This window comes from Ziziphus jujuba, chromosome 1 (assembly GCF_031755915.1).
Source record: "Ziziphus jujuba cultivar Dongzao chromosome 1, ASM3175591v1".
Classification (NCBI taxonomy): Eukaryota; Viridiplantae; Streptophyta; class Magnoliopsida; order Rosales; family Rhamnaceae; genus Ziziphus; species Ziziphus jujuba.
Genome location: NC_083379.1, coordinates 2,131,563 through 2,152,590, shown reverse-complemented (window position 1 = coordinate 2,152,590; position 21,028 = coordinate 2,131,563). Strand labels below are relative to the sequence as shown.

The 21,028-nt window shown below is 32.8% G+C and overlaps 6 protein-coding genes across 6 annotated transcripts; 1 reads left to right on the top strand and 5 right to left on the bottom strand.

The window, feature by feature from the left end:
• Nucleotides 1–1,533: 1,533 nt before the first annotated feature.
• LOC107406936 (xyloglucan endotransglucosylase/hydrolase protein 22) lies at nucleotides 1,534–2,947 on the bottom strand. The gene is made up of 3 exons (XM_048476244.2): nucleotides 2,509–2,947; nucleotides 2,206–2,399; nucleotides 1,534–2,062 (listed from the first exon to the last, which is right to left on the bottom strand). The coding sequence occupies exons 1-3, from the start codon at nucleotides 2,791–2,793 to the stop codon at nucleotides 1,657–1,659; spliced, it is 885 nt and encodes a 294-aa protein (XP_048332201.1). The 5' UTR covers nucleotides 2,794–2,947; the 3' UTR covers nucleotides 1,534–1,656.
• Nucleotides 2,948–5,148: 2,201 nt separating this feature from the next.
• Nucleotides 5,149–6,565, bottom strand: LOC107432095 (probable xyloglucan endotransglucosylase/hydrolase protein 23). Its single transcript, XM_060816099.1, has 3 exons — nucleotides 6,188–6,565; nucleotides 5,897–6,090; nucleotides 5,149–5,782 (listed from the first exon to the last, which is right to left on the bottom strand). The coding sequence occupies exons 1-3, from the start codon at nucleotides 6,401–6,403 to the stop codon at nucleotides 5,377–5,379; spliced, it is 816 nt and encodes a 271-aa protein (XP_060672082.1). The 5' UTR covers nucleotides 6,404–6,565; the 3' UTR covers nucleotides 5,149–5,376.
• Nucleotides 6,566–8,257: 1,692 nt separating this feature from the next.
• On the bottom strand, nucleotides 8,258–9,628 carry LOC107433023 (probable xyloglucan endotransglucosylase/hydrolase protein 23). The gene is made up of 3 exons (XM_016044294.3): nucleotides 9,263–9,628; nucleotides 8,953–9,146; nucleotides 8,258–8,838 (listed from the first exon to the last, which is right to left on the bottom strand). The coding sequence occupies exons 1-3, from the start codon at nucleotides 9,524–9,526 to the stop codon at nucleotides 8,430–8,432; spliced, it is 867 nt and encodes a 288-aa protein (XP_015899780.1). The 5' UTR covers nucleotides 9,527–9,628; the 3' UTR covers nucleotides 8,258–8,429.
• Nucleotides 9,629–11,177: 1,549 nt separating this feature from the next.
• LOC107432937 (probable xyloglucan endotransglucosylase/hydrolase protein 23) lies at nucleotides 11,178–12,765 on the bottom strand. The gene is made up of 3 exons (XM_016044197.4): nucleotides 12,178–12,765; nucleotides 11,878–12,071; nucleotides 11,178–11,775 (listed from the first exon to the last, which is right to left on the bottom strand). The coding sequence occupies exons 1-3, from the start codon at nucleotides 12,448–12,450 to the stop codon at nucleotides 11,367–11,369; spliced, it is 876 nt and encodes a 291-aa protein (XP_015899683.3). The 5' UTR covers nucleotides 12,451–12,765; the 3' UTR covers nucleotides 11,178–11,366.
• Nucleotides 12,766–13,930: 1,165 nt separating this feature from the next.
• On the bottom strand, nucleotides 13,931–15,328 carry LOC107432789 (probable xyloglucan endotransglucosylase/hydrolase protein 23). Its single transcript, XM_016044017.4, has 3 exons — nucleotides 14,934–15,328; nucleotides 14,644–14,837; nucleotides 13,931–14,539 (listed from the first exon to the last, which is right to left on the bottom strand). Exons 1-3 carry the CDS (start codon nucleotides 15,207–15,209, stop codon nucleotides 14,131–14,133), a joined length of 879 nt encoding a protein of 292 aa, XP_015899503.3. The 5' UTR covers nucleotides 15,210–15,328; the 3' UTR covers nucleotides 13,931–14,130.
• A 1,693-nt stretch (nucleotides 15,329–17,021) lies between these two features.
• Nucleotides 17,022–18,414, top strand: LOC107431140 (aspartic proteinase nepenthesin-2). Its single transcript, XM_048462569.2, has one exon. The coding sequence runs from the start codon at nucleotides 17,145–17,147 to the stop codon at nucleotides 18,354–18,356; it is 1,212 nt and encodes a 403-aa protein (XP_048318526.2). The 5' UTR covers nucleotides 17,022–17,144; the 3' UTR covers nucleotides 18,357–18,414.
• The last annotated feature ends 2,614 nt before the right edge of the window (nucleotides 18,415–21,028 follow it).

The following is a 21,028-nucleotide window of genomic DNA, read 5'->3' as shown; positions in this document are numbered from 1 at the left end:
TAAAATCAAGTCTTTGTTTTCTCAATTTGATTGGCTTAGGCATAAAATACATTAATCCAGTCTAATCAAGACGAATCCTATATATATCAAATGGAGTTTAAAATTCTAGAGAAAGAATAATAGTGGGGGAAAAATGTCCATACCATGCGAATAATTAATAGTGCTGGAGCTTCCTGAATATATATATATATATATATATATATATATATATATATATATATATTTTGGTAGAGGGCATAGAAGATATCAAGAGATAAAGCTGCAAGTAGGAAGCAATTTATTACACATATTCCACATGGAATATGATTAATGAGACTCTTACATTTATTTCCTTTTAAAACAGTTACGGCTCCAAATATTGTGTACGTTCAACAAAAATGGTACCAACTCCAAAGAAGAAGATTTTAGTGGAAGATGTATATTATCATGGTTATGACCGATTGCTCCTAAACGTATCATAATCAAAGTAAATTTCACATAACTTTTTTCCATAACTAATTAATTTTTCCTCCTCTTCAAACTTTTGGATGTAAATACATGAAAGGTTCAATAAGAATCCATCGATTATATACAGTGAGTTTTTTGGGGGGTGGTTACATTCTAGTGGTTGAAAATTTTTCAGCCTCTATAAAACATAATAATAATTTGTAATGACATAAAAGTATTCTGCTTTTTTAGTATTAGGTAAGGTTTCAATTAATGTTTTTACTCATTAATGACCTTTTTTTTTTTTTTTTTGGGGTAATACATTAATGACATAATTTGGTTCTATGAACAAGAGACAAAAATATTTTAAAACTTTATTAGGAAAAAAACATATTTAAAAAAAAAAAAAAAAGTAGTAAAGTACCTCTGGGGATTGTAGAAAGCATCCGTACGCGCTCTTTTATTTTTTTTGTTAAAGGTAATTATTAAAGGCAAGAAATGATGCACTTGGCCATTTGACTTATCCTCTCAAAATCCTTAATATTTGTTGGAAAAACATAAAAATAGCTGTATTTCAATTGATCAACATATCGTGGTGTGTTATTACCAAACAAAAAAGGAAAAAAAACAAAAAAAACAAAAAATCATTTGGTGGTGTGTGAATATTGGATCATTTTCATCATGAGAACTGCTACTCATCAATTAAAAAAAAAAAAGAAAAAAAGAAAAAAAAAAGAAAAAAAAAAGGTGCTGGTTGGTTAGAATGGGCCAGTGGGCTTTTCTGAATACTAATTGCAGATGGATTGGGGGAACCCAATGGGCCAATTTGGGTTTAGCCTTATGCATTAACATCTTTCCCTCAAAAGTGAGATCCATATTCTTAAAAGACATCTGGATTCTCAATTGGACTTGGAATTTTTTTTTTTTTTTTTTTTGAATATTGGGATTGCATATTCAGATTCAAAGTGTTTATGGATGAATTAGACTTGAGATTGTAATTCATAATGCCAATACAACATTACCATGCCACTAAAGTTATCCATTAATAGATGATTAATTTGACTTATATGGTTTTAACAAATCGACAATATTTCATAGATTTTATAGGACACATAAACAGGATTAAAATATTATAATAAGAACAATTAATTAAAGAATACACGAGAACATTTTAAAAAAGAAAAGAAAAGAAGAAGAAGTAGAAGACAGGATCAAAACTATGCGTATCCTCTAGGACAGTTTGCACTCTGGTGGAAACCCTTGAGGAAATCTCTTTGCATCGGCACAATAATTGTAGATCATGTAGTTCTTTTGCACCCATTTCAACCTTCCCTCACTTGAAGAATCCAACTCTTGGGAAAGCCATGCATTTCCGGTTGGAGTTGCCGACTTTCTACTACTAGTGCAAGAAGAAGCTCCAGAGGACCAAACACAAGCATTAATGGCATTGAAGTTCCTATAAGATGCAGTGAATGGTGCTTTGCTCCAATCAGTCTTAACCAAACCACCCCTTGTTGCCCAATCATCAGCGTTCCAGAGGCTGGAGTATATTCTCATTGGCTGGTTCTTTGGAAATGGAACACCAATTGATTCCAAGTTCTTGAACTTCCTTATTGGGATTCCATCCACAGAGAATCTAAAAAAAGAAAACAAACAGAGCAACAAAATATTAGCAACAATAAAAAAAACCATTAAGACTCAAGAAGAAAAATAACTGATTGGGATCGAAGATTTCTGGAGATTTGGGTTATAAAAAAAAAAAAAAAAAAAAAAACTCACATAATATGCTTAGGATTCCAAAGAACCGAATAGGTGTGGAAATCAGCAGTTGGGTCAAACCAAAGATAGAACTGTTGCTCTCTGTTTCCTTTGCCTTGACTAAAAACATTTGTATGAAGAATATAAGGATCACCACTCAGATTACCCAAGAACTCAAAATCTATCTCATCCCAATTTGACCCTTTTGATGATAACTGCAAAATATCAAAAGAAATATATAATTCATGATCATTTGGGCATGTAACTAGAATATAATTGAAGCAAAAGTTGATGGAATTTGGTGGTACATAAAATTAAGCTTACATAGTATGCTGTAACAGTGCCTGCAGAGTTTCCAGGGACAAGCTTGAGCTGCATATCAATCTTCCCAAACAGATACTCATTCTTGGATTGAAATCCAGAGCCAGAGAATCTGTCAAGAGAGAGAGTGAGAAGATCACCATTGTTGATTATCTTAGCACGGCCATCACCCCAAGTGATCTGAAAATCTTGGTTAAAGTTACCAGCTGAGGAGGAAAGCACTAAGGAAAGCCAAAAACTGACAAAGAAGATTAAGAACAAGGAAGATGATGAAGTGGAAAAAGCCATGGTAATGAAGGATATGAGTTTGATACATAAAATAGAGACATGGGTAGGCTGTATTTATAGGTGGGTTTATGATAATGCATAGGAATAAGGATGAGATTAGAGAAAAGATAATTGAGAAGGTCTAGTGAGCTCTCGGCTGGAACCAGCTGGGAGGAAGAGATTGAAAGAAGACAATCTGATGCTGTCAAAATCCTCCAACCAAAGCTAAAAGAAGCGCGATTGTTTGGCATTGATATTGTTATTCGAGCAAAGTATTATGAATTATGATGGGTTCGGTGGGTGTGGTTTTGTTTGCTGGACTTTTCCCAGCAGAAAAAGTTAAAAAAGTTGATCAACTTGATTTTGCTTTTACTATTAGTTTATGATATCCGTGTAGAGTATAGCTATTAGCTAGCTAGCCTCACTTGGCCACTGCCAACGCCGCCTTAACATATTTTAAAATATAATAATAATTTTTTTTCTTGTCCTGGGAGGAAAAAAAATAGTGTTCTGAAGTTGCTGAGAAAAATAGCATGTATAGCTGAAATCAGACAAGTTATTACGGTCTGTTTTTATTTGTTGGCCTAATAATCCATCCATGGCTTTGCCATTTGGTTGTGTTTGGTAGTATTTTACTCCTTTTTTTTTTTTTTTGGTATTTTTATTATGTATATACACATTTTTTTTTTCCTACTTCTATTAAAAAACAAAAAAAACTAGGTGCAAAATAACCATAACTTTGCTGATCTGCCAGACAAACAAGAGCTATACTAGAATCACCTTGGGCGTTCAAACTTCAAACTACAATAAAAATCAATTAATTGTATTAGCAAAGAAAAAAGTAATGAAGACTTCGGCATACGAGCTTTTATTTTTTCTGATATTTACAAGAGTTTTTTTATTTTTTATTTTTATTTTTTTGATGTAGCTTATTTGAACAATTTAGAAACCACAAGAAATTGTTGGTGGTTGGCCCAAGCCCACAAGGGGTTTTATAATACCAAGTTCAGACACCGTTACTCATATCAATTCAAAACTTGAACTAGGCATGTCATTTTGTGCAAATTTGACAGCTTCCCAATCTAAGTTTTCTGTTAAATTTATCCAAAAGTTGAAAATTTCATAAAAATATCCTAAAATTTTATAGATATGTCAAAAAATATGGAATATGGAATTTATAAAAAATAATAAAAATATATATAAAAAAATAAATTTTTTTATTAAAATTAGTTTATTTTTATTAAAATTAGTTTATTTAATTAATTATAAAAATTATAAAAATATCGAATAGATATTATATTTTTCTATAAATAAATTATTATTAATAAAAATATATCAAAAAATATATATTTAATAAAAATTACTTATTAATTAAGATAAAATAATTATTACAATTATATTATATTTCATAAATATCATTTTAATATTTATAAAATATTTAGATTGTTGAAAATTGTTGACCTTTTTCCCATTTTTAGATATAAAATGTAAAAAATAATTATTAAAAGATATATCTTCTTGATAATTTTTTATGTAATTATTAATATATCAACTGTAATTATTAATATATCAACTATAAAAATATCATCAATAACAATTCTATATAATATTGTATTTTTAGGTTATTATTTTTCATTCTTATATAATCAACTATTAATTTGTAAAATGAGATTTTAATGGATCCATTTTATACAAAATGTTTAGCAAGTATATATATATTTTATCAATAAATGAAACTTATCAAGGTTATTCAATTTAATTTACTTCGTTTTTTTTTTCATATTATTAAATATTTGAAAGATAATTAAAAGATAAAAAAAATATCATTAAAGTTAATTTGGTAAAATAATTTATTAAACATTAACAATATTTATGAAATTTTTTTATAAAAATAAAAAAATTTATAAATATCTTTAAAATTTCCATAGAAATTTCAAAAATTTATAGAAATTTACATAAAAAATTTTGAAATTTCAATTGTTGTTATGGATTTTTTAATCAAATTGTTAAAGATTTTATATGAATATCTTGATAGAAATTTCCATAAAAATTTTGATAAAATTTCAAAAATTTCGATAAAATTATAAGAATTTTATTTATTTTCATTTGGAATCTAAATATTTTTTCAACCTTAAAAAAATAAATTCAAATAAATTTTAAAAAAATATCGGATATTTAAAACCTTTGATCTTATCCAAGCCTCTAAACGTTTAATTCACATTTCTTCTTTTCCTTTTATATTTTAAACTTATTTATTTGTCTGTTTGTATTTCCTTTCTTTTTGATGGTCAAAGCATACGATACCAAAATTATTACATTTGAACATGGTAAAAGCTTGGATAGTATGCCTTTCATGCAAACAACATCATAAAGATGTAGTTAGAAAATCTCTTTCATAATTGTATTATTTAAAAAGTCAAGTTGTGCAACAAGACGACTTGAAAATAACAGATAAAGAATTGAAATCTGAGAATTAAATTACATACAAAATAGAATTAAACTGCATACAAAATTCAACATATATGGTCAGAAAACTGAGGCAAAGAATAAAAAAATTTATATGTGCAAAGTATAGAGGGCGATCACTCTTGCAGCTAGCCTCGCTTAGGACATGTTGCATTCTTGAGGAAAGCCTTGGGGGAATCTCTTTTCATCGGTACAGTAGTTATAGATCATGTAGTTACTCTGAACCCATTTCAACCTGTCCTGCTTTGTTGAATCAAGCTCTTCTGATAGCCATGGATTGCCGGTGGAGGAGGTAGAAGATGAAGAAGATGAGCCGCAAGAAGAAGCTCCAGAAGACCAAACACAAACATTGGCATTGAAGTTCCTGTAAGAAGCAGTGAAAGGAGCTTGGGTCCAGTCTGTTTTGACAAGCCCACCTCTTGTGGCCCAATCATCTGCATTCCAGAGGCTAGAGTAGATTCTCATTGGCTGATTCTTAGGGAATGGAACACCCTTTGACTCTGCATTCTTAAACTCTCTAATTGGAGTACCATCCACTGAGAAGCTGAAATAGCAGTGGAGAAAAACACAATATCAGAAACATAAACATAATGAAAAGTGATGTGGGTTTTCAATCAGTATGTATAAATATTTGAGACATATGTACTAGTGTACTTACACAATGCGTTGGGGATTCCATAGGATAGAATAGGTGTGGAAATCAGCAGTTGGGTCAAACCACAGGTGGAACTGTTGCTCTCTATTTCCTTTGCCTTGGCTGAAGACATTAGTGTGGAGAGTATAAGGATCACCACTCAAATTCCCCAAGAATTCGAAGTCAATCTCATCCCATGTTGACCCTTTTGATGATAGCTGCCAAAAAAAAAAAGTTATTATAGTCAGCATAATATGATCATTTGGGCAATTGTGGTTGTCAGAAATTGAATAGATTTGGCAAAGAATTACTTACATAATATGCAGTAACAGTGCCTGCAGAGTTTCCAGGGACAAGCTTGAGCTGCATATCAATTTTGCCAAACAGATACTCATTCTTGGATTGAAATCCAGAGCCAGAAGCTTTGTCAAGGCCTAGAGTTAGAAGTTCCCCATTGTTGAGGATCTTAGCTCGGCCATCTCCCCAAGTCATATCGAAATCTTGGTAGAAATTACTGGCAGATACAGCCATGCAAGGCCCACTAGAAGGGGTACTATCACCAGCATTGAAGAAACAGAAGTTGAAGAAGAAACCATGATGAAGGATTTTTGGAAAATAAAATGGAAAGCGAGATGGAGAAATATATTGTGAATGAGGTAGAGGAATTGTGAGGAAAATGGGGAAGGCATGTATGGGTTTTTATGGTGGAGAAAAGGAAAAGAAAAGGAAAGGGAAGGTTCAGAGAAGTGGGTAGCTGGCTAGTCAGGTCTAGCTGTGCATGGATGGTTTAAGAGCTGGCTCACTTTTAGTTGATTTTGTGGAATAAAATAAAGCAGATATTATTGTGTCCAAAAATCCAATTACAAGACGCGGTTTGATAGACCTCTCTGGATGAAACTCAGGAAAGCGCCAACATGGTGAGGCATATCTTACCAAATAAATAAATAATACATACATGGAATTCACCAAATAATAATAATAATAAATAAATAATATTTATATGTGGAAGTACCACGGAAAATTTGACTAAAGTATTATGGATCAAATAATAAAATATGTTCTGCCCAAGAAATGACAAAATATGTTCTGTCCAAGAAATGACAAATAATTTAAGAATAATTCATGACCATTACATTTTATCTATGCCAACAATTAATAGAGTAATTTCCATAGGCTTAAACTAAAATTTAAGTATATTTTTCGGAAGAATTTTTCACTTAATTTTTTTTTAAACAATTTTATCCTTGAAAACATGATATAATATCAAATTCATATTTGTTCTTTCTTTTTTTAAAAAAAAAATGATGAAAGTGGAAAACTAATTTTTCTGTGAATCATAATTTTCTTTGAACGAAATGGAATGAATTTATATATATATATATATATATATATATATATATTTATAATCAAACTCTCTTCAGAATACTCTTATGGAATTTTTATTAAGACTTCACTTACTAGTTTTGAAAAGATTTAAAACTATATTTGAGGTTTATATAAATCCCAATAATGTTTACTTTGCTTTTTAAAATTTTAATATTTCATTAAATTTATATAAATTCCTTTTAAAAAGATTAAAAAATTTAAAAAATTGATAAGTAAAATTTTAATAAGAAATTTATTAAAATGACCTAATGAAAAATGGAATGTTTATATATACATCCATATACTTATCTTTCTATTTTTATTAATTAATTTTTGTTTACTACTTTTTAGCATATTGACTAAAATGAGAATCAAACATATACATTATAGAAATTTGAAAATCTATGAAATTACATGAGTCACTCTTTAGCATTGTGAATTTTCGTCTTCCTAGTGATTCCAAACTCCAAATATAAGGTAATTTAACATCTTCCATATATATAAGCCGAGCTTTAACTTATATAAGCCTACAAATCCAACATTTTCTATTTTTATTTTACTTTTTGCAAATAAAACTTAGTGAATGGTAGCTGCGCCAATCAACTAAAGACTATGGGGAAAAAACAAAATAAAAAAGAAAGTTGAATGAAAAATAATGAAAGAAGTCAGATTTTTTCGTTAATGTTTTTCATGTTTCCGTTTATTGTATTTGTATACGAGTCAAAAATAAAAAATAAAATAAAAAATCAGTAAATTGTCTCGCGAAAGAGAAAACATATCAAGAAATTGGGCAAGGGTGGCAATCGGTTTGCATAATATATATATATATATATATATATATTATCTTTCAAAATCTCTACATATACATTTAAATTGGAGCTTCTATATTTTTATCCCCTGTTTTTATTTTTTCTGTTCCATGCATCAAATGCCAAAAATAATTTTTTTTTTGAACAAGGGTTTAAAAGCTATGGTTAATTATGTGTCACAATATGCCTACCAGTGCATAAAGAACAAAAATGAAACTGAAAAGAAATTTTCTTTTGTGATTTTATTACCAAAACTCAAGGTGTGTAGACAAGACAACTTGAAAATAATATAAGAACAATGAGATGTAAACAAATTACATACAAAATACAATATAGCCAATAAAAATCACAAAGAATCAAAGAATTGATAAGTTCTAATCAGCTTAGGACATGTTACATTCTGGAGGGAAGCCTTGGGGAAATCTCTTTGCATCGGTACAGTAGTTATAGATCATGTAGTTATCCTGCACCCATTTCAACCTGTCCTGCTTTGTTGAATCAAGCTCTTCTGAGAGCCATGGACTGCTGGTGGAGGAGGTAGAAGATGAAGAACCTGATGAGCCGCAAGAAGAAGCTCCAGAGGACCACACACAAGCATTGGCATTGAAGTTCCTATAAGAAGCAGTGAAAGGAGCTTGGGTCCAGTCTGTTTTGATAAGCCCACCTCTTGTGGCCCAATCATCTGCATTCCAGAGGCTAGAGTAGATCCTCATTGGCTGGTTCTTTGGGAATGGCACACCCTTGGACTCTGCATTCTTGAACTCTCTGATTGGAGTACCATCCACAGAGAAGCTGGAAATAGCAGTAAAGAAAAACACAATATCAGAAACATAGACATAATGAAAAGTGATATGGGCTTCCAATTACTATGTATAATATTTGAGAAATATGTACTAGTTTACTTACACAATGCGTTGGGGGTTCCATAGGATAGAATAGGTGTGGAAATCAGCAGTTGGGTCAAACCAGAGATGGAACTGTTGTTCTCTGTTTCCCTTGCCTTGGCTGAACACATTAGTGTGAAGAGTGTAAGGATCACCACTCAGATTCCCCAAGAACTCGTAGTCAATCTCATCCCATGTTGACCCTTTTGATGATAGCTGGGGAAAAAAAAAAAAAAAAAATTTAATTAGCACAATATGATCATTACGGCAACTGGGCTTGTCAGAAAAATTGAAAAGCTAAAAACTAATAGATTTGGCAGAGATATACTTACATAATAAGCAGTGACAGTACCAGCAGAGTTTCCAGGGACAAGCTTGAGCTGCATATCAATCTTCCCAAAAAGATACTCATTCTTGGACTGAAAGCCAGAGCCAGAAGCTTTGTCAAGCCCCAGAGTTAGAAGTTCCCCATTGTTGAGGATTTTACCTCGACCATCTCCCCAAGTGATATCGAAATCCTGGTAGAAATTACTGGCAGAGGCAGCCATGAAAAGGCCAACCAGAAAAGGAGTCACAAACACTAAAGAAGAAGCCATGGGGGATTTGGAAAATTGGGTAATTGAAAGAAGTGAGAGAAATGAAAAATTGGTAATTGAAAGAAGTTTAAAGGAATTGGTGTAGTGGTGAGGAAAATGGGTTAAGCATGGAAAGGTATTTATAGTGGAGAATCAGAAAATGAATGCTGTTGGGTTTTGAAGGAGAGGAAAAGTAAAGGAAGGTTCATATGGGTTAGCTTTAGCGAGTGCTAGCTGTGCATGGTTGGATTGAAGAGTTGGCACACGCATGACTAATTTTCTGGAATAATGAGGATGTTTGGTCCCAGAATCCATTATAATACGCGGTTTGGCTTTTCTAAATTTCTGTGAAAGGAAGCGCCGACATTGTGAGGCATGGTTCTATATTTTATTCTATCTTTTACCAAATAAAGAAAAGAAGCTAGACATATACACGTATACACGGAAGTACCACTGACCATTTGACTAAAACATCAGGATCAAATACTAAAATGTGCTCTGCCCAAAGAATCACAAATAACATATTATAATAATTCCTCAACATTGGAATTGATCTGTATGCCCGGTTGCCAAACATTAATAGAGTAATTAGTATTGGTTTGGACTAAAATTTTAAGTATACCTTTTTGAAGAAATTTGTCACCTAATTTTTTCAAAACATTTTTTTTCCCCTTAAAGTATAGCTTTGTATCAAATTCATAATTTGCTTAATTTTTTATTTTTTATTTTTAAATTTGATGAATGTGGAAAACTGATTTTTGTCTAATAACTTTCTATGAAACAAAATTAAATGAAAAAAAAAAAACATTATCCATGTTTTCTTTTTCTTTTCTTTTTTTTTTTTTTTATCCCTTTCATTTAAACTTTTTGATGATAAAAAAAAAGCATTGCTAGAATAAGAATTATATATATATATATATATATATACATATATACACGTATCATAGAGATTTGAGAATCTCATGAAATTACTTGTGTCATTCTTTTACATTTTGAATTTTCTTTTCCCTAATGATTCCGAATAAAAGGTAATTTGTCATCTTCGAAGTATACAAGCCAAGCCTAAACTAATAACAACCAGCCGACACATCCAATATTTTCTATTTTTATGTTAATTTTTGCAAATATAAACCTACTGAATGGCAGCTGCGCCAGTACATGAAATTTTAGAGCTTCAAACTAAAGACGAAGGAAAAAGAAAAAGGGAATTCAAGATTTTGGCTCTTTATGCTACAAGATTTCTCACAATAAAAATGACCTTGAATGAAAAAATAATGAAATATAGCAGTTTTAATTTATTTATTTATTTAAAACAGAAATCATAAAGATAATAGTGGAAAATAACCATATTATTATTGATTAAACAATTTGGCAAAACAAGACAACTATTTTTAAAAAAACCCCGGGTTTAGCTTAATAGCATTAGCCAATTGTTGATAATGTTATGGTTTTATTTATGGTTTATGCCTCCCCAAAAAAAAAAAAAAAAAAAAAAAAATCAATAAATTGTCTCACGAAAGAGAAAACGTATGAAGAAATTAGGCATGGTGGCAATTGGATATCTTAAGTTTGCATAAATTTGTTTTCCCTTTTCCTGATCGATCCATGCATATAAAACCTTTGGTCAACTAGTATTATAGTACACAATAAAGAACAAAATTCAAATTGAATCTGAAAAGAATAAAATTCTCTTATTACCAAACTCAAGTTGTGTAATAAAGCAACTTGAAAATAATTAAAGTTGTGTAGAAATTAGATACAAATTGCAAATACAATATACCCAAAAGAAAAAGAAAAGGAAAGTACAAAGAATCAAAGAATTGATAGATGCAAAATTAGTGTTGCCATTCCCTCTCTGCACTCAGGACATGTTGCATTCTGGAGGGAAGCCTTGGGGAAATCTCTTTGCATCAGTACAGTAGTTATAAATCATGTAGTTACTCTGCACCCATTTCAATCTGTCCTGCTTGGTTGAATCAAGCTCTTCTGATAGCCATGCATTGCTGGTGGTGGAGGTGGAAGATGAAGAACCTGATAAGCCGCAGGAAGTAGCTCCAGAGGACCAAACACAAGCATTGGCCTTGAAGTTCCTGTAAGAAGCAGTGAAGGGACCTTGGGTCCAGTCTGTCTTGACAAGCCCACCTCTTGTTGCCCAATCATCAGCATTCCAGAGGCTAGAGTAAATCCTCATTGGCTGATTCTTTGGGAATGGCACACCCTTCGACTCTGCATTCTTGAACTCTCTAATTGGAGTACCATCCACAGAGAAGCTGAAATAGCAGCAGAGAAAAACATTATCAGAAACACTAACATAATGGAAGATGAAATGAATTTATGGTATTTATATGTATAACATTTTGAGTACTACTTACACAATGCGCTGGGGATTCCATAGAATTGAATAGGTGTGGAAATCAGCAGCAGGGTCAAACCACAGGTGGAACCGTTGCTCTCTGTTTCCATTGCCTTGGCTGAACACATTGGTGTGAAGGGTATACGGATCGCCACTCAGATTCCCCAAAAACTCGAAGTCAATCTCATCCCAAGTTGACCCTTTTGACGATAACTGCAAAAACGAAATATTATAATTAGCACAATATGATCATTTGGGCAATTGGGCTTGTCAGAAATTGAGGCAAAATCTATTAGATAGAAGGCAGAGAACGACATACATAATAAGCAGTGACAGTGCCTGCAGAGTTTCCAGGGACAAGCTTGAGCTGCATATCAATGCTGCCGAAGAGATACTCATTCTTGGATTGAAAACCAGAGCCAGAAGCTTTGTCAAGCACCAGAGTTAGGAGTTCCCCATTGTTGAGGATCTTAGACCGGCCATCTCCCCAAGTGATGTAGAAATCCTGGTAGAAATTACTTGCGGAGGCAACCATGAAAAGGCCAACCAAAAGAGATATGGCCAAAACTGGAGTAGGAGAAGCAGAATCCATTGAAGCTTAGCTTGGAAAAATGGGTGGAAAAGGGAGTGAGGAATGTGGAGAGCAAATTGAATGTCTGCAACAGAAAAGTGATTGGTATGGTGAGGAAAATAGGTTGGCATGGAGAGGTATTTATAGTACATAAATACAGTGTTTGGGAGTGAGGAATGTGGAGAAAGCGAGAGAAAGGTTCAGGGGGAGAGAGAGAGAGAGAGAGGTGTGAATAGAGAGGTGTGAATAGCTGAGAGAGAGGTGTGAATAGCTGGCTCAGATCAAAAGCGTGAAAATGAATGAATTGGGTCTCAACACCGGCAAACGCGGTTTTACACCGGATATCTTTTAGGGACTCAAGTGCAGACAAAAGTGACGCTGACTGGGTATGGTCCATCTTACCAAATACACATTATTTAATGCTATTCTTAATTACCTAATAAATAAATAGCCAAAAGCATATTAAATTAGTAAATAATTAAAATAAAGCCAAAACAGACAGAATTAAACACCCATAGTAGTACGGAATACAGACTAGATAATTGATTGTGATAAAATAAGAAAAATATGTATTTAAAATTGAATAATGCTTAAAATCAACATGTTTAGCTATATCTGCGAGAGCAAACTTATAATATAAATTTTACGGCCAGAGGTTTTCCCCAAAAAAATAAATAAATAAATAAAAAGAAAAGAAAAAGAATTCTGCAGGCAGAATTTCCTATTCTCCATTCATAAGGTACACTTTATTCTTCAAATCACTTACTTTTGTCATTCCTATAGAGAAACCGACTTCAAATTTAAATGCCTTGTTTGGCATGATACCCTGACGGTTTGGACTCCGGACGACAGTAATGGATGAAATTTAGCTTTTTAGGAAGTTAATCTAATAAGTTAGTAGTACAAAAATAGAATCAAAAGTTAAAACAAATAGGACCTAAAGATAGATGAGTATATGACCTTTCCGATGGCTAAAGAAGGTACTTGCCCTTATTTGTTGCTAAAATTTTGACTAGGTTAAAGACTTAATATATATATATATATATATATTTTAATCTCCATTTTATCCATTTTCACATGTGTAAATTGATAATATACTTTTCTACATAATAAATTTTGTAGTTAACATGCCTTTCAGCAGTATCTTTATGTTTCTACTTTTCAACCACTCCAACTGGGTTGTTTTTTTTCTTTTTCTTTTTTCTTAAATCTTTTTTAATAATATATATTATTATTTTTAAAATTTTAGTCAATATGTTGACTGTTATTTAATGATAACAGAGTAGCAGCAGAAGGCATGACCTCCCTCAAGCACCGCCAAAAATTGAAAATGTTCCATGGGCTTGTTTTTACATGTTGGTTCTTATCTATCCAAGGTTTTTTTCCGTTTGGTGGTGTTTTTTGTTTTTGTTTCTTTTATTATTAGTATTCTGTCTTGTTTTTATTTTTGCTACAAAGTATATCAAGAAATTAGCTGCACAAATTAAAAGCACATACCAAGAATTAAATATAGAGTTTCTATTTCTATAAATAGTTCAACAATTCAAACTTTTTCACACGTTGTCTAATTAAAACAACTTGAAAATAATATAAAAAAATTTGAGATATGTGAAATTACATACAAAATACAATCTAGCAAAAAGAAGGCCAAAGAACCAAAGAATTGATTAATGCAAAAGAATAGCACTCCTGCAGCCTAGCTTAGGACATGCTGCATTCTGCAGGAAAGCCTTGGGGAAACCTCTTAGCATCAGTACAGTAGTTATAGATCATGTAGTTATTCTGCACCCATTTCAGCCTGTCCTGCTTTGTTGAATCAAGCTCTTCTGAGAGCCATTGATTGCTGGTGGAGGAGGTGGAAGATGAAGAACCTGATGAGCCGCAAGAAGAAGCTCCAGAAGACCAGACACAAGCATTGGCATTGAAGTTCCTGTAAGAAGCAGTGAAAGGAGCTTGGGTCCAGTCTGTTTTGATAAGCCCACCTCTTGTTGCCCAATCATCTGCATTCCAGAGGCTAGAGTAGATTCTCATTGGCTGACTCTTTGGGAATGGAACGCCCTTTGACTCTGCATTCTTGAACTCCCTAATTGGAGTACCATCCACTGAGAAGCTGAAATAGCAATAGAGAAAACCAAATATCAGAAACATGAACAATAAAGAAAACTGAATTAGCATGTATAATATTTTGCAAGATATATGTAGCAGTATACTTACACAATGCGTTGGGGATTCCAGAGGATAGAATAGGTGTGGAAATCAGCAGTTGGGTCAAACCATAGATGGAACTGTTGCTCTCTGTTTCCCTTGCCTTGGCTGAACACATTAGTGTGAAGAGTGTAAGGATCCCCGCTCAGATTCCCCAAGAATTCGAAGTCAATCTCATCCCATGTTGAACCTTTTGATGATAACTGCAAAAAAATATCATAATTAGCACAATATGATCATCTGGGCAATTGGAATTTTGGCAGAAATTGAATAGATTTGGTAGAGATCAAGTTACTTACATAATATGCGGTAACAGTGCCTGCAGAATTTCCAGGGACAAGCTTGAGCTGCATATCAATCTTGCCAAAAAGATACTCATTCTTGGACTGAAAGCCAGAACCAGAAGCTTTGTCAAGCCCCAGAGTTAGAAGTTCTCCATTGTTGAGGATCTTACCTCGGCCATCTCCCCAAGTGATATCGAAATCCTGGTAGAAATTACTGGCAGAGACAGCCATGAAAAGGCCAATCAGAAGAGGTATAACAAACAGTGAAGAAGCACTAGTTGAAGAACACATGATTGAGGATTTGGAAATGGGTGTTAAAATAGAAGAATATGGAGAATATTGTGATGAAAGAAAATGAATGCTGTTTGGAAGGAAGGAATTGGGTTTGTGGTGAGGGAATATGGGCAGGCATGCGAAGGCTTTTATAGTGAGTTTTATTGCGCAGTGGAGTTGGAAGTGGTTTGAAGGAGGAGAAAGAGAGGAAGGTTCAGACTCTCAGATGGCTAGCTAGAACTAGCTGTAAAAAACAATTGGGCCCGAAATTCAATTATTATATGACGCGGTTTTGCTTTTTTTATGTAGTGATATTTTTTAGGTCGATTTCCATATGACCCAAAACACATTATTATTATTATTCTTACCTAAAAAACCACAAAACCGACTTCCCCAGCAATTCCAATTGGAACAAACATACAACCGTATACGCATAGTATACTGCACCATGCATATTCCTTGAGCTATGGACTTGTTTGGAATGTGGGAAAATTTTCCTTGGACTTTTTTGTTACTAAATGGGCCTTCTTTGGATCCATACCTTTCGGCATTTTTGGTACTTCATTTGATTTGGGCCGCCAATATATTATCCATATATTCATACAGAAGATCAACTAGAATGTTACTTTGAACCTTATGACTTATTTACTTTAATTAAGTTGATATTCCGCTGAGATTATTTTATCTTTCTTCAATCATAACACCAATAATTTTTTTGTCAATTATTTACCAAAAAAATAATTTTTTGACAAATTTTTTTTTTTTCTAAACCAGTTAGAAACTATACTTCTTAGGCATTCTTTTGAGTACTTGATCTTTATGGGGCGGTAAAAGATTGTCTTAATTTTAAAACATCAACTGAATACAAATTGGACTTTATGAAACCTTCATTTTTTAATTAATTAATTTATTTATTATTACTATTTTTTTTTTGGTTGGTGGAACAATGAAACTTTAGTTTTGAATTTAAACATGGGTAGTTAAAAATATATATATATATATATATATAAAATTTCATGTAATTATACCATAAAGAAGGCAATTAGTTTTTATGAGTAGAATTAAAAATCTCATAGTTCAAAGAGAAAAAAAAAAGTTAAGAATTTCATTAGAATAACACAGCCAACATTTAATTAAGGAAATTAATGAAATTATGTTATTTTATTAAATATATATACCAAATTTGAATTTGAAATAATCTGTAAATTCTTGTTGAGTGTAATTCCTTATATATCATTAAATATATAATGCATTAAATGATGGTACTCTTAAATATTCCTAATGGATAATTAACTGCAATTGAACTCGGGGTATATTGTCAAACTAATTAAGACCTGACGTCCAATTAAATAATAATAATAATAATAATAATAATAATAATAAAAGAAACCTCGTTAAGGCCACCAAAAGTCTCATTCTTTCTATTTTTGTAACTTTTTTTTTTTATATTTGATTAAAAAAAATAAAAAACAAAAAGTGTTTCCTGAACAGATTAATTAAAAAGCAGATGAAATGGAAAGAAATTTATTATCGTTCCCCAGTTGTTATTTATTTATTTATTTGGTTCCTTCTAATTCCTCCAATAGTAGACGCAAAGGAAATATCCTAAATGTAAATTCCAATTCTAAAATAATATTTCCTTTCCTCTCTCAATCTTTATTACTCAGAACAGACTTTTTTCTTTTTCGTTTTTTTTTTTTTTAATAATAACTTTTAGCTGATTAAAAAACACTATTAAAAAATAAAAAAAAAAGGATAAAACCAAACAAAGGAATATACAAGACACAAAAAGCAACAGAAAAAGGCCATGGCGACCATCTCAGGGCAACCATTACTACTCTCTCTTCTTCAGTTCCTCTGGTCGCCGTTCTTAACCTCAACTCTCGCCGACCCAACAAAAACACCAAAACGACATGTCGTCAAAATCATATACCACGATTCACTTCACTCTCCATGCTACAATCCAAAATCCACTCCCACCAAACGCGCTCTTCGCGCTTCAAAACCTCGCTGAACCGTTTCATCATCTTAGCAGAAAAATCAAACAACAGTCACATCGCCGCCACGGACGACACCCGAGCCGACGTCTTTGCAGAGGACAGCTCGACACAGTTTATGGCCAACTTCTCATTCGGGGACCCAGCAGTTGCGCATCTCCTGACCATGGACACGGGCAGTAATCTGTTGTGGATCCAATGCCTTCCTTGCACCAAATGTTTCGGCCAATCAAGTCCTTTATTTGACCCTTCCAAGTCCTCCACATTTACGGCTTTGCCATGCTCTTCTCCCTCTTGCACCGTCTTACAGCCTGAACACAAATACGATCTCTCCGACAACTGCAAGTTCTCTCATGGATACTTAGATGGAACCTTAGCCAACGGACTTCTCGGAACCGAAATGCTTACCTTCGAGACTTCCGACGACGGACTAAGTACGATCAACGACGTCGTTTTTGGCCGTGCTCACAATAACGACGGTTTCAATGGCCAACCCAGTGGAATACTCGGTCTTGGACCTCCCAATCTCTCCTTAGCAACTAAATTGGCTTCCAAATTCTCTTACTGCATAGCAAATATAAGAGACCCTAATTACAGCTATAACCAGTTGATTTTAGGAGACGGTGAGAAATTCGAAGGCGATTCAACTCCATTGGAGGTTTTCAACGAGCTTTACTATCTAAACCTCGAATATATCAGTGTGGGTGGAAAAAAACTCGATATCGATCCCGAAACGTTCAGAAGAAAGCCGTCGGGAGACGGTGGAACTGTGATCGATAGCGGGATGACGCTGAGCTTCGTTGCTAAAGCTGGGTATGAAGCTTTGAGTGGTGAAGTTGAGAAGTTGATGGATGGATTCGTGAAGCGAGTGATGGAAACTGATATTCCTACGGCTCTTTGCTATAAGGGGGTCATAAGCAGAGACCTCGTGGGGTTTCTCGAGGTTAGTTTCGGATTCTCAGGTGGTGCTGAACTGAGTATGGGGACGGAGAGCCTGTTTGAGGAATATGGAGAAGGTGAGTTTTGCATGGCTGTGCATGAATCCATGAGCAAAAGTGATTTGACTGTCGTCGGGATTATGGCTCAACAGGGTTATAATGTTGCTTACGATGGTGTTGGCATGACTGTTTCTTTTCAGAGTATTGATTGTCAACTTCTAGAGGGATAGATCATAGTGTGTGACTTTTCATTTTTCTTGTTAATTTAAGGTTGTCAATTTTATTTTATTTTTTGCATGTTTATCTGTATGATTAATAAAACACAAAAATTAATTGAATTATGATTTTGACCTTAGAAATTATTATTATTATTATAATTTTGTCTATGCTTTCATATTCTTTATATTTATTTTATTTTAGTTTTTCTGTTATAGCTTTGCTTTGGGTGTGTGTTTTGGGGGGGGGGGGGGGGGGGGGGGGGGTGGGGATGGTGATTACTGGGGCTGTGTTTGAGAAGCAGGGGAAGATAAGTTAAAATTGCATATATATGTTAGCTGGAATAAAACATGTTAATATGCATAAATTATAGCTATGCATATAATGTAGTAAAACAAGCATTCCCAAATAAGATATTAGATACCGTTTTTAATCCATAAGAAAAAAAAAAAATATATGTAGTCCAGGGGACCAATGTCGATTAAGATTTCATAGCAGCCGAAGAAAATTAATATTTGAAAAAAGAGCATGTTTGGCTCAGTCTGCAGAACTTGGCAATGCATACCCTTTATTTGTTCTGATGAATATATATATATATATATATATATATATATATTTTTTTTTTTCACTTAATTTTTTCTTATTTGTTTAATTCTTATCAGCCAATGGCTCCAAAAGTTAGTAGTAGATAAAAATTAGGTTTATCCTATGACTCTGGATGGCCAATGAAGCAGAGTATTTGGATAGAATATACCCACTGTTGTGACTTTTGAATACATAAAGTTCTTCTGGTTTAATTTTATGGTAGTAACATTTCAATTTATTGCATAATTTTGCAAACCAAACCCAGGAAAATGAAGCAGGACAAAACAGGCTTTTTGTCAGTGACAAATTTTATTTCCACTTTTCACATGCCCTTACATGAATATTAAACCATATGGCTGTTCTCCAACCCATCTCTCTTTGCAAATCTTTAATGATATTCAATGCTAATTTTATTTGGTACATTTCTTTTAAGTGACATGTAGGTTGGTAACCTTACATACCTTGGATTTTGGTCATAAATGGCAATCCAAAACATGTACATCAAGTTAAGGAATTACAGAGGAAAAGCAGCATTTCATCATTGTATTGCATATCAAGAAACCTTTGCCTCATGGCAATTGTACCTGCACCAGTTTACTTTGTCCTAACTTCCTCTGCCTTCTCAGCCACAGCTGTTGGCATTGCCACACCACTGCTGCCACCATGGTATTTGTAACAGCTTGAGCAAATATTACGACCTGCATGGCAAAATCTTCCAGTTATGCCAATATATTATGTAATACTTCTAGTTATAAATAGGTTATGGGTTGCCAATGCAATCTGCTCTAACAGTCTACATTCAGCAGAAATGCTGACACCAAACCAGATATGTGATATTGACAACAGTTTAATGTTAAATGTGGAAATCAGTGCACAAAATTAGGTGTTTGTAAACTATATTTTTGAAAATCCTGCTGTATCACATATATAGTTATCTATATCCAAAGCCAAGCCTTTCTCATCCAGCTCAAACCATACCCTTGTTGCAGATCCCACTCATAATACAATAGTAGCAAGCAACTGAATAATTGCCATTAATTTTGAATAGAAGGTAAATGTTTGACCTATATATACATACACATATATATATGATTGAAGCCATAGTATCTAAGCCACCTAAGAAATATACATGGAAAGCCACCTAAGAATATACATACACATATTGAATATCTATAGCACTCAGGCCTCTTTTTTTTTTTTTTTTTTTTTTTTTTTTTTCTTTGTCACAATTTAAGTCCTAACTCATCTCCCATAATTTGTGAACCAAACACCTTAGCCACCTACCCTCTTGGTCAGTTTTGGTTCTGGTACTGATGGTATTGATTGAGATTTGAAATAAAGGCGGGGGAAAAAAAATCAGTAAAATGAAATGCAGGTGGAACAATTTTTTCCATTACTGGTGTGTAATTAACTAATTGTGCAACCTTATTTAATGTTCTATAAGTAGTTGTATATATAACAATTAGTGAATAACTGGCCAATATGCATAGTAATTAGCATGATATTGTCGTAAAGATAGACAAATATTGAGTCAGCCTAATTGATAGTCTGATTTAAGGGAAATTATATTTGCATCCATGGATCTCTCTATGCACTCACCGAAAAGTTTCAATTCCTAAAATTTGTAGATGAAATTGGTTTTTGATGTAGTAGGAATTGTTACCATGCATATAACGTAGTAAAACGAGCATTCCCAATTAAGAAATCAGAAGTGGCGGAGACAATTTAAGGGGGCCATGGCCCCAGTAAATTTTTTGATTTTTTTTTTTTAATTGCATATGGTATTTGTTTTTTTGTTTTTTGTTTTTTTAAGTAAGAAAATTATTTATAAATAGGTATTTATTCCCCTAATTAAGGTATTAGTTTATCTTTAAAAGGTATTATCTTATCTAAACAAGGTATTTTCTTATCTATATACCTTTCTATTTTATGCAAGCATTTATTATTCTAATATTATCCAAATTTTGGTATTTCACTTGTATTTTTTTATATATATATTACTTATTATACCGTTTTACAGCAACTTCAATGTAGTTAATAAATACATTCTCTAACATTGTCAGTTGTATTTTTATAATATATAGAAAATAGAATTTGTATG

Excerpts from the sequence above, each read along its gene's own strand:
- LOC107432789 (XM_016044017.4), bottom strand. The coding sequence starts at position 15,209 with ATGTGTTCTTCAACTAGTGCTTCTTCACTGTTTGTTATACCTCTTCTG. Across the intron at positions 14,838-14,933 it reads GCACTGTTACCGCATATTAT|TTATCATCAAAAGGTTCAAC; the intron begins GTAAGTAACTTG and ends ATTTTTTTGCAG. Across the intron at positions 14,540-14,643 it reads TGGAATCCCCAACGCATTGT|CTTCTCAGTGGATGGTACTC; the intron begins GTAAGTATACTG and ends TTGCTATTTCAG.
- LOC107431140 (XM_048462569.2), top strand. The coding sequence starts at position 17,145 with ATGCTACAATCCAAAATCCACTCCCACCAAACGCGCTCTTCGCGCTTC.
- LOC107406936 (XM_048476244.2), bottom strand. The coding sequence starts at position 2,793 with ATGGCTTTTTCCACTTCATCATCTTCCTTGTTCTTAATCTTCTTTGTC. Across the intron at positions 2,400-2,508 it reads GCACTGTTACAGCATACTAT|TTATCATCAAAAGGGTCAAA; the intron begins GTAAGCTTAATT and ends GATATTTTGCAG. Across the intron at positions 2,063-2,205 it reads TGGAATCCTAAGCATATTAT|ATTCTCTGTGGATGGAATCC; the intron begins GTGAGTTTTTTT and ends TTCTTTTTTTAG.
- LOC107433023 (XM_016044294.3), bottom strand. The coding sequence starts at position 9,526 with ATGGCTTCTTCTTTAGTGTTTGTGACTCCTTTTCTGGTTGGCCTTTTC. Across the intron at positions 9,147-9,262 it reads GTACTGTCACTGCTTATTAT|CTATCATCAAAAGGGTCAAC; the intron begins GTAAGTATATCT and ends TTTTTTCCCCAG. Across the intron at positions 8,839-8,952 it reads TGGAACCCCCAACGCATTGT|CTTCTCTGTGGATGGTACTC; the intron begins GTAAGTAAACTA and ends TGCTATTTCCAG.
- LOC107432937 (XM_016044197.4), bottom strand. The coding sequence starts at position 12,450 with ATGGATTCTGCTTCTCCTACTCCAGTTTTGGCCATATCTCTTTTGGTT. Across the intron at positions 12,072-12,177 it reads GCACTGTCACTGCTTATTAT|TTATCGTCAAAAGGGTCAAC; the intron begins GTATGTCGTTCT and ends TCGTTTTTGCAG. Across the intron at positions 11,776-11,877 it reads TGGAATCCCCAGCGCATTGT|CTTCTCTGTGGATGGTACTC; the intron begins GTAAGTAGTACT and ends CTGCTATTTCAG.
- LOC107432095 (XM_060816099.1), bottom strand. The coding sequence starts at position 6,403 with ATGGCTGTATCTGCCAGTAATTTCTACCAAGATTTCGATATGACTTGG. Across the intron at positions 6,091-6,187 it reads GCACTGTTACTGCATATTAT|CTATCATCAAAAGGGTCAAC; the intron begins GTAAGTAATTCT and ends TTTTTTTGGCAG. Across the intron at positions 5,783-5,896 it reads TGGAATCCCCAACGCATTGT|CTTCTCAGTGGATGGTACTC; the intron begins GTAAGTACACTA and ends CTGCTATTTCAG.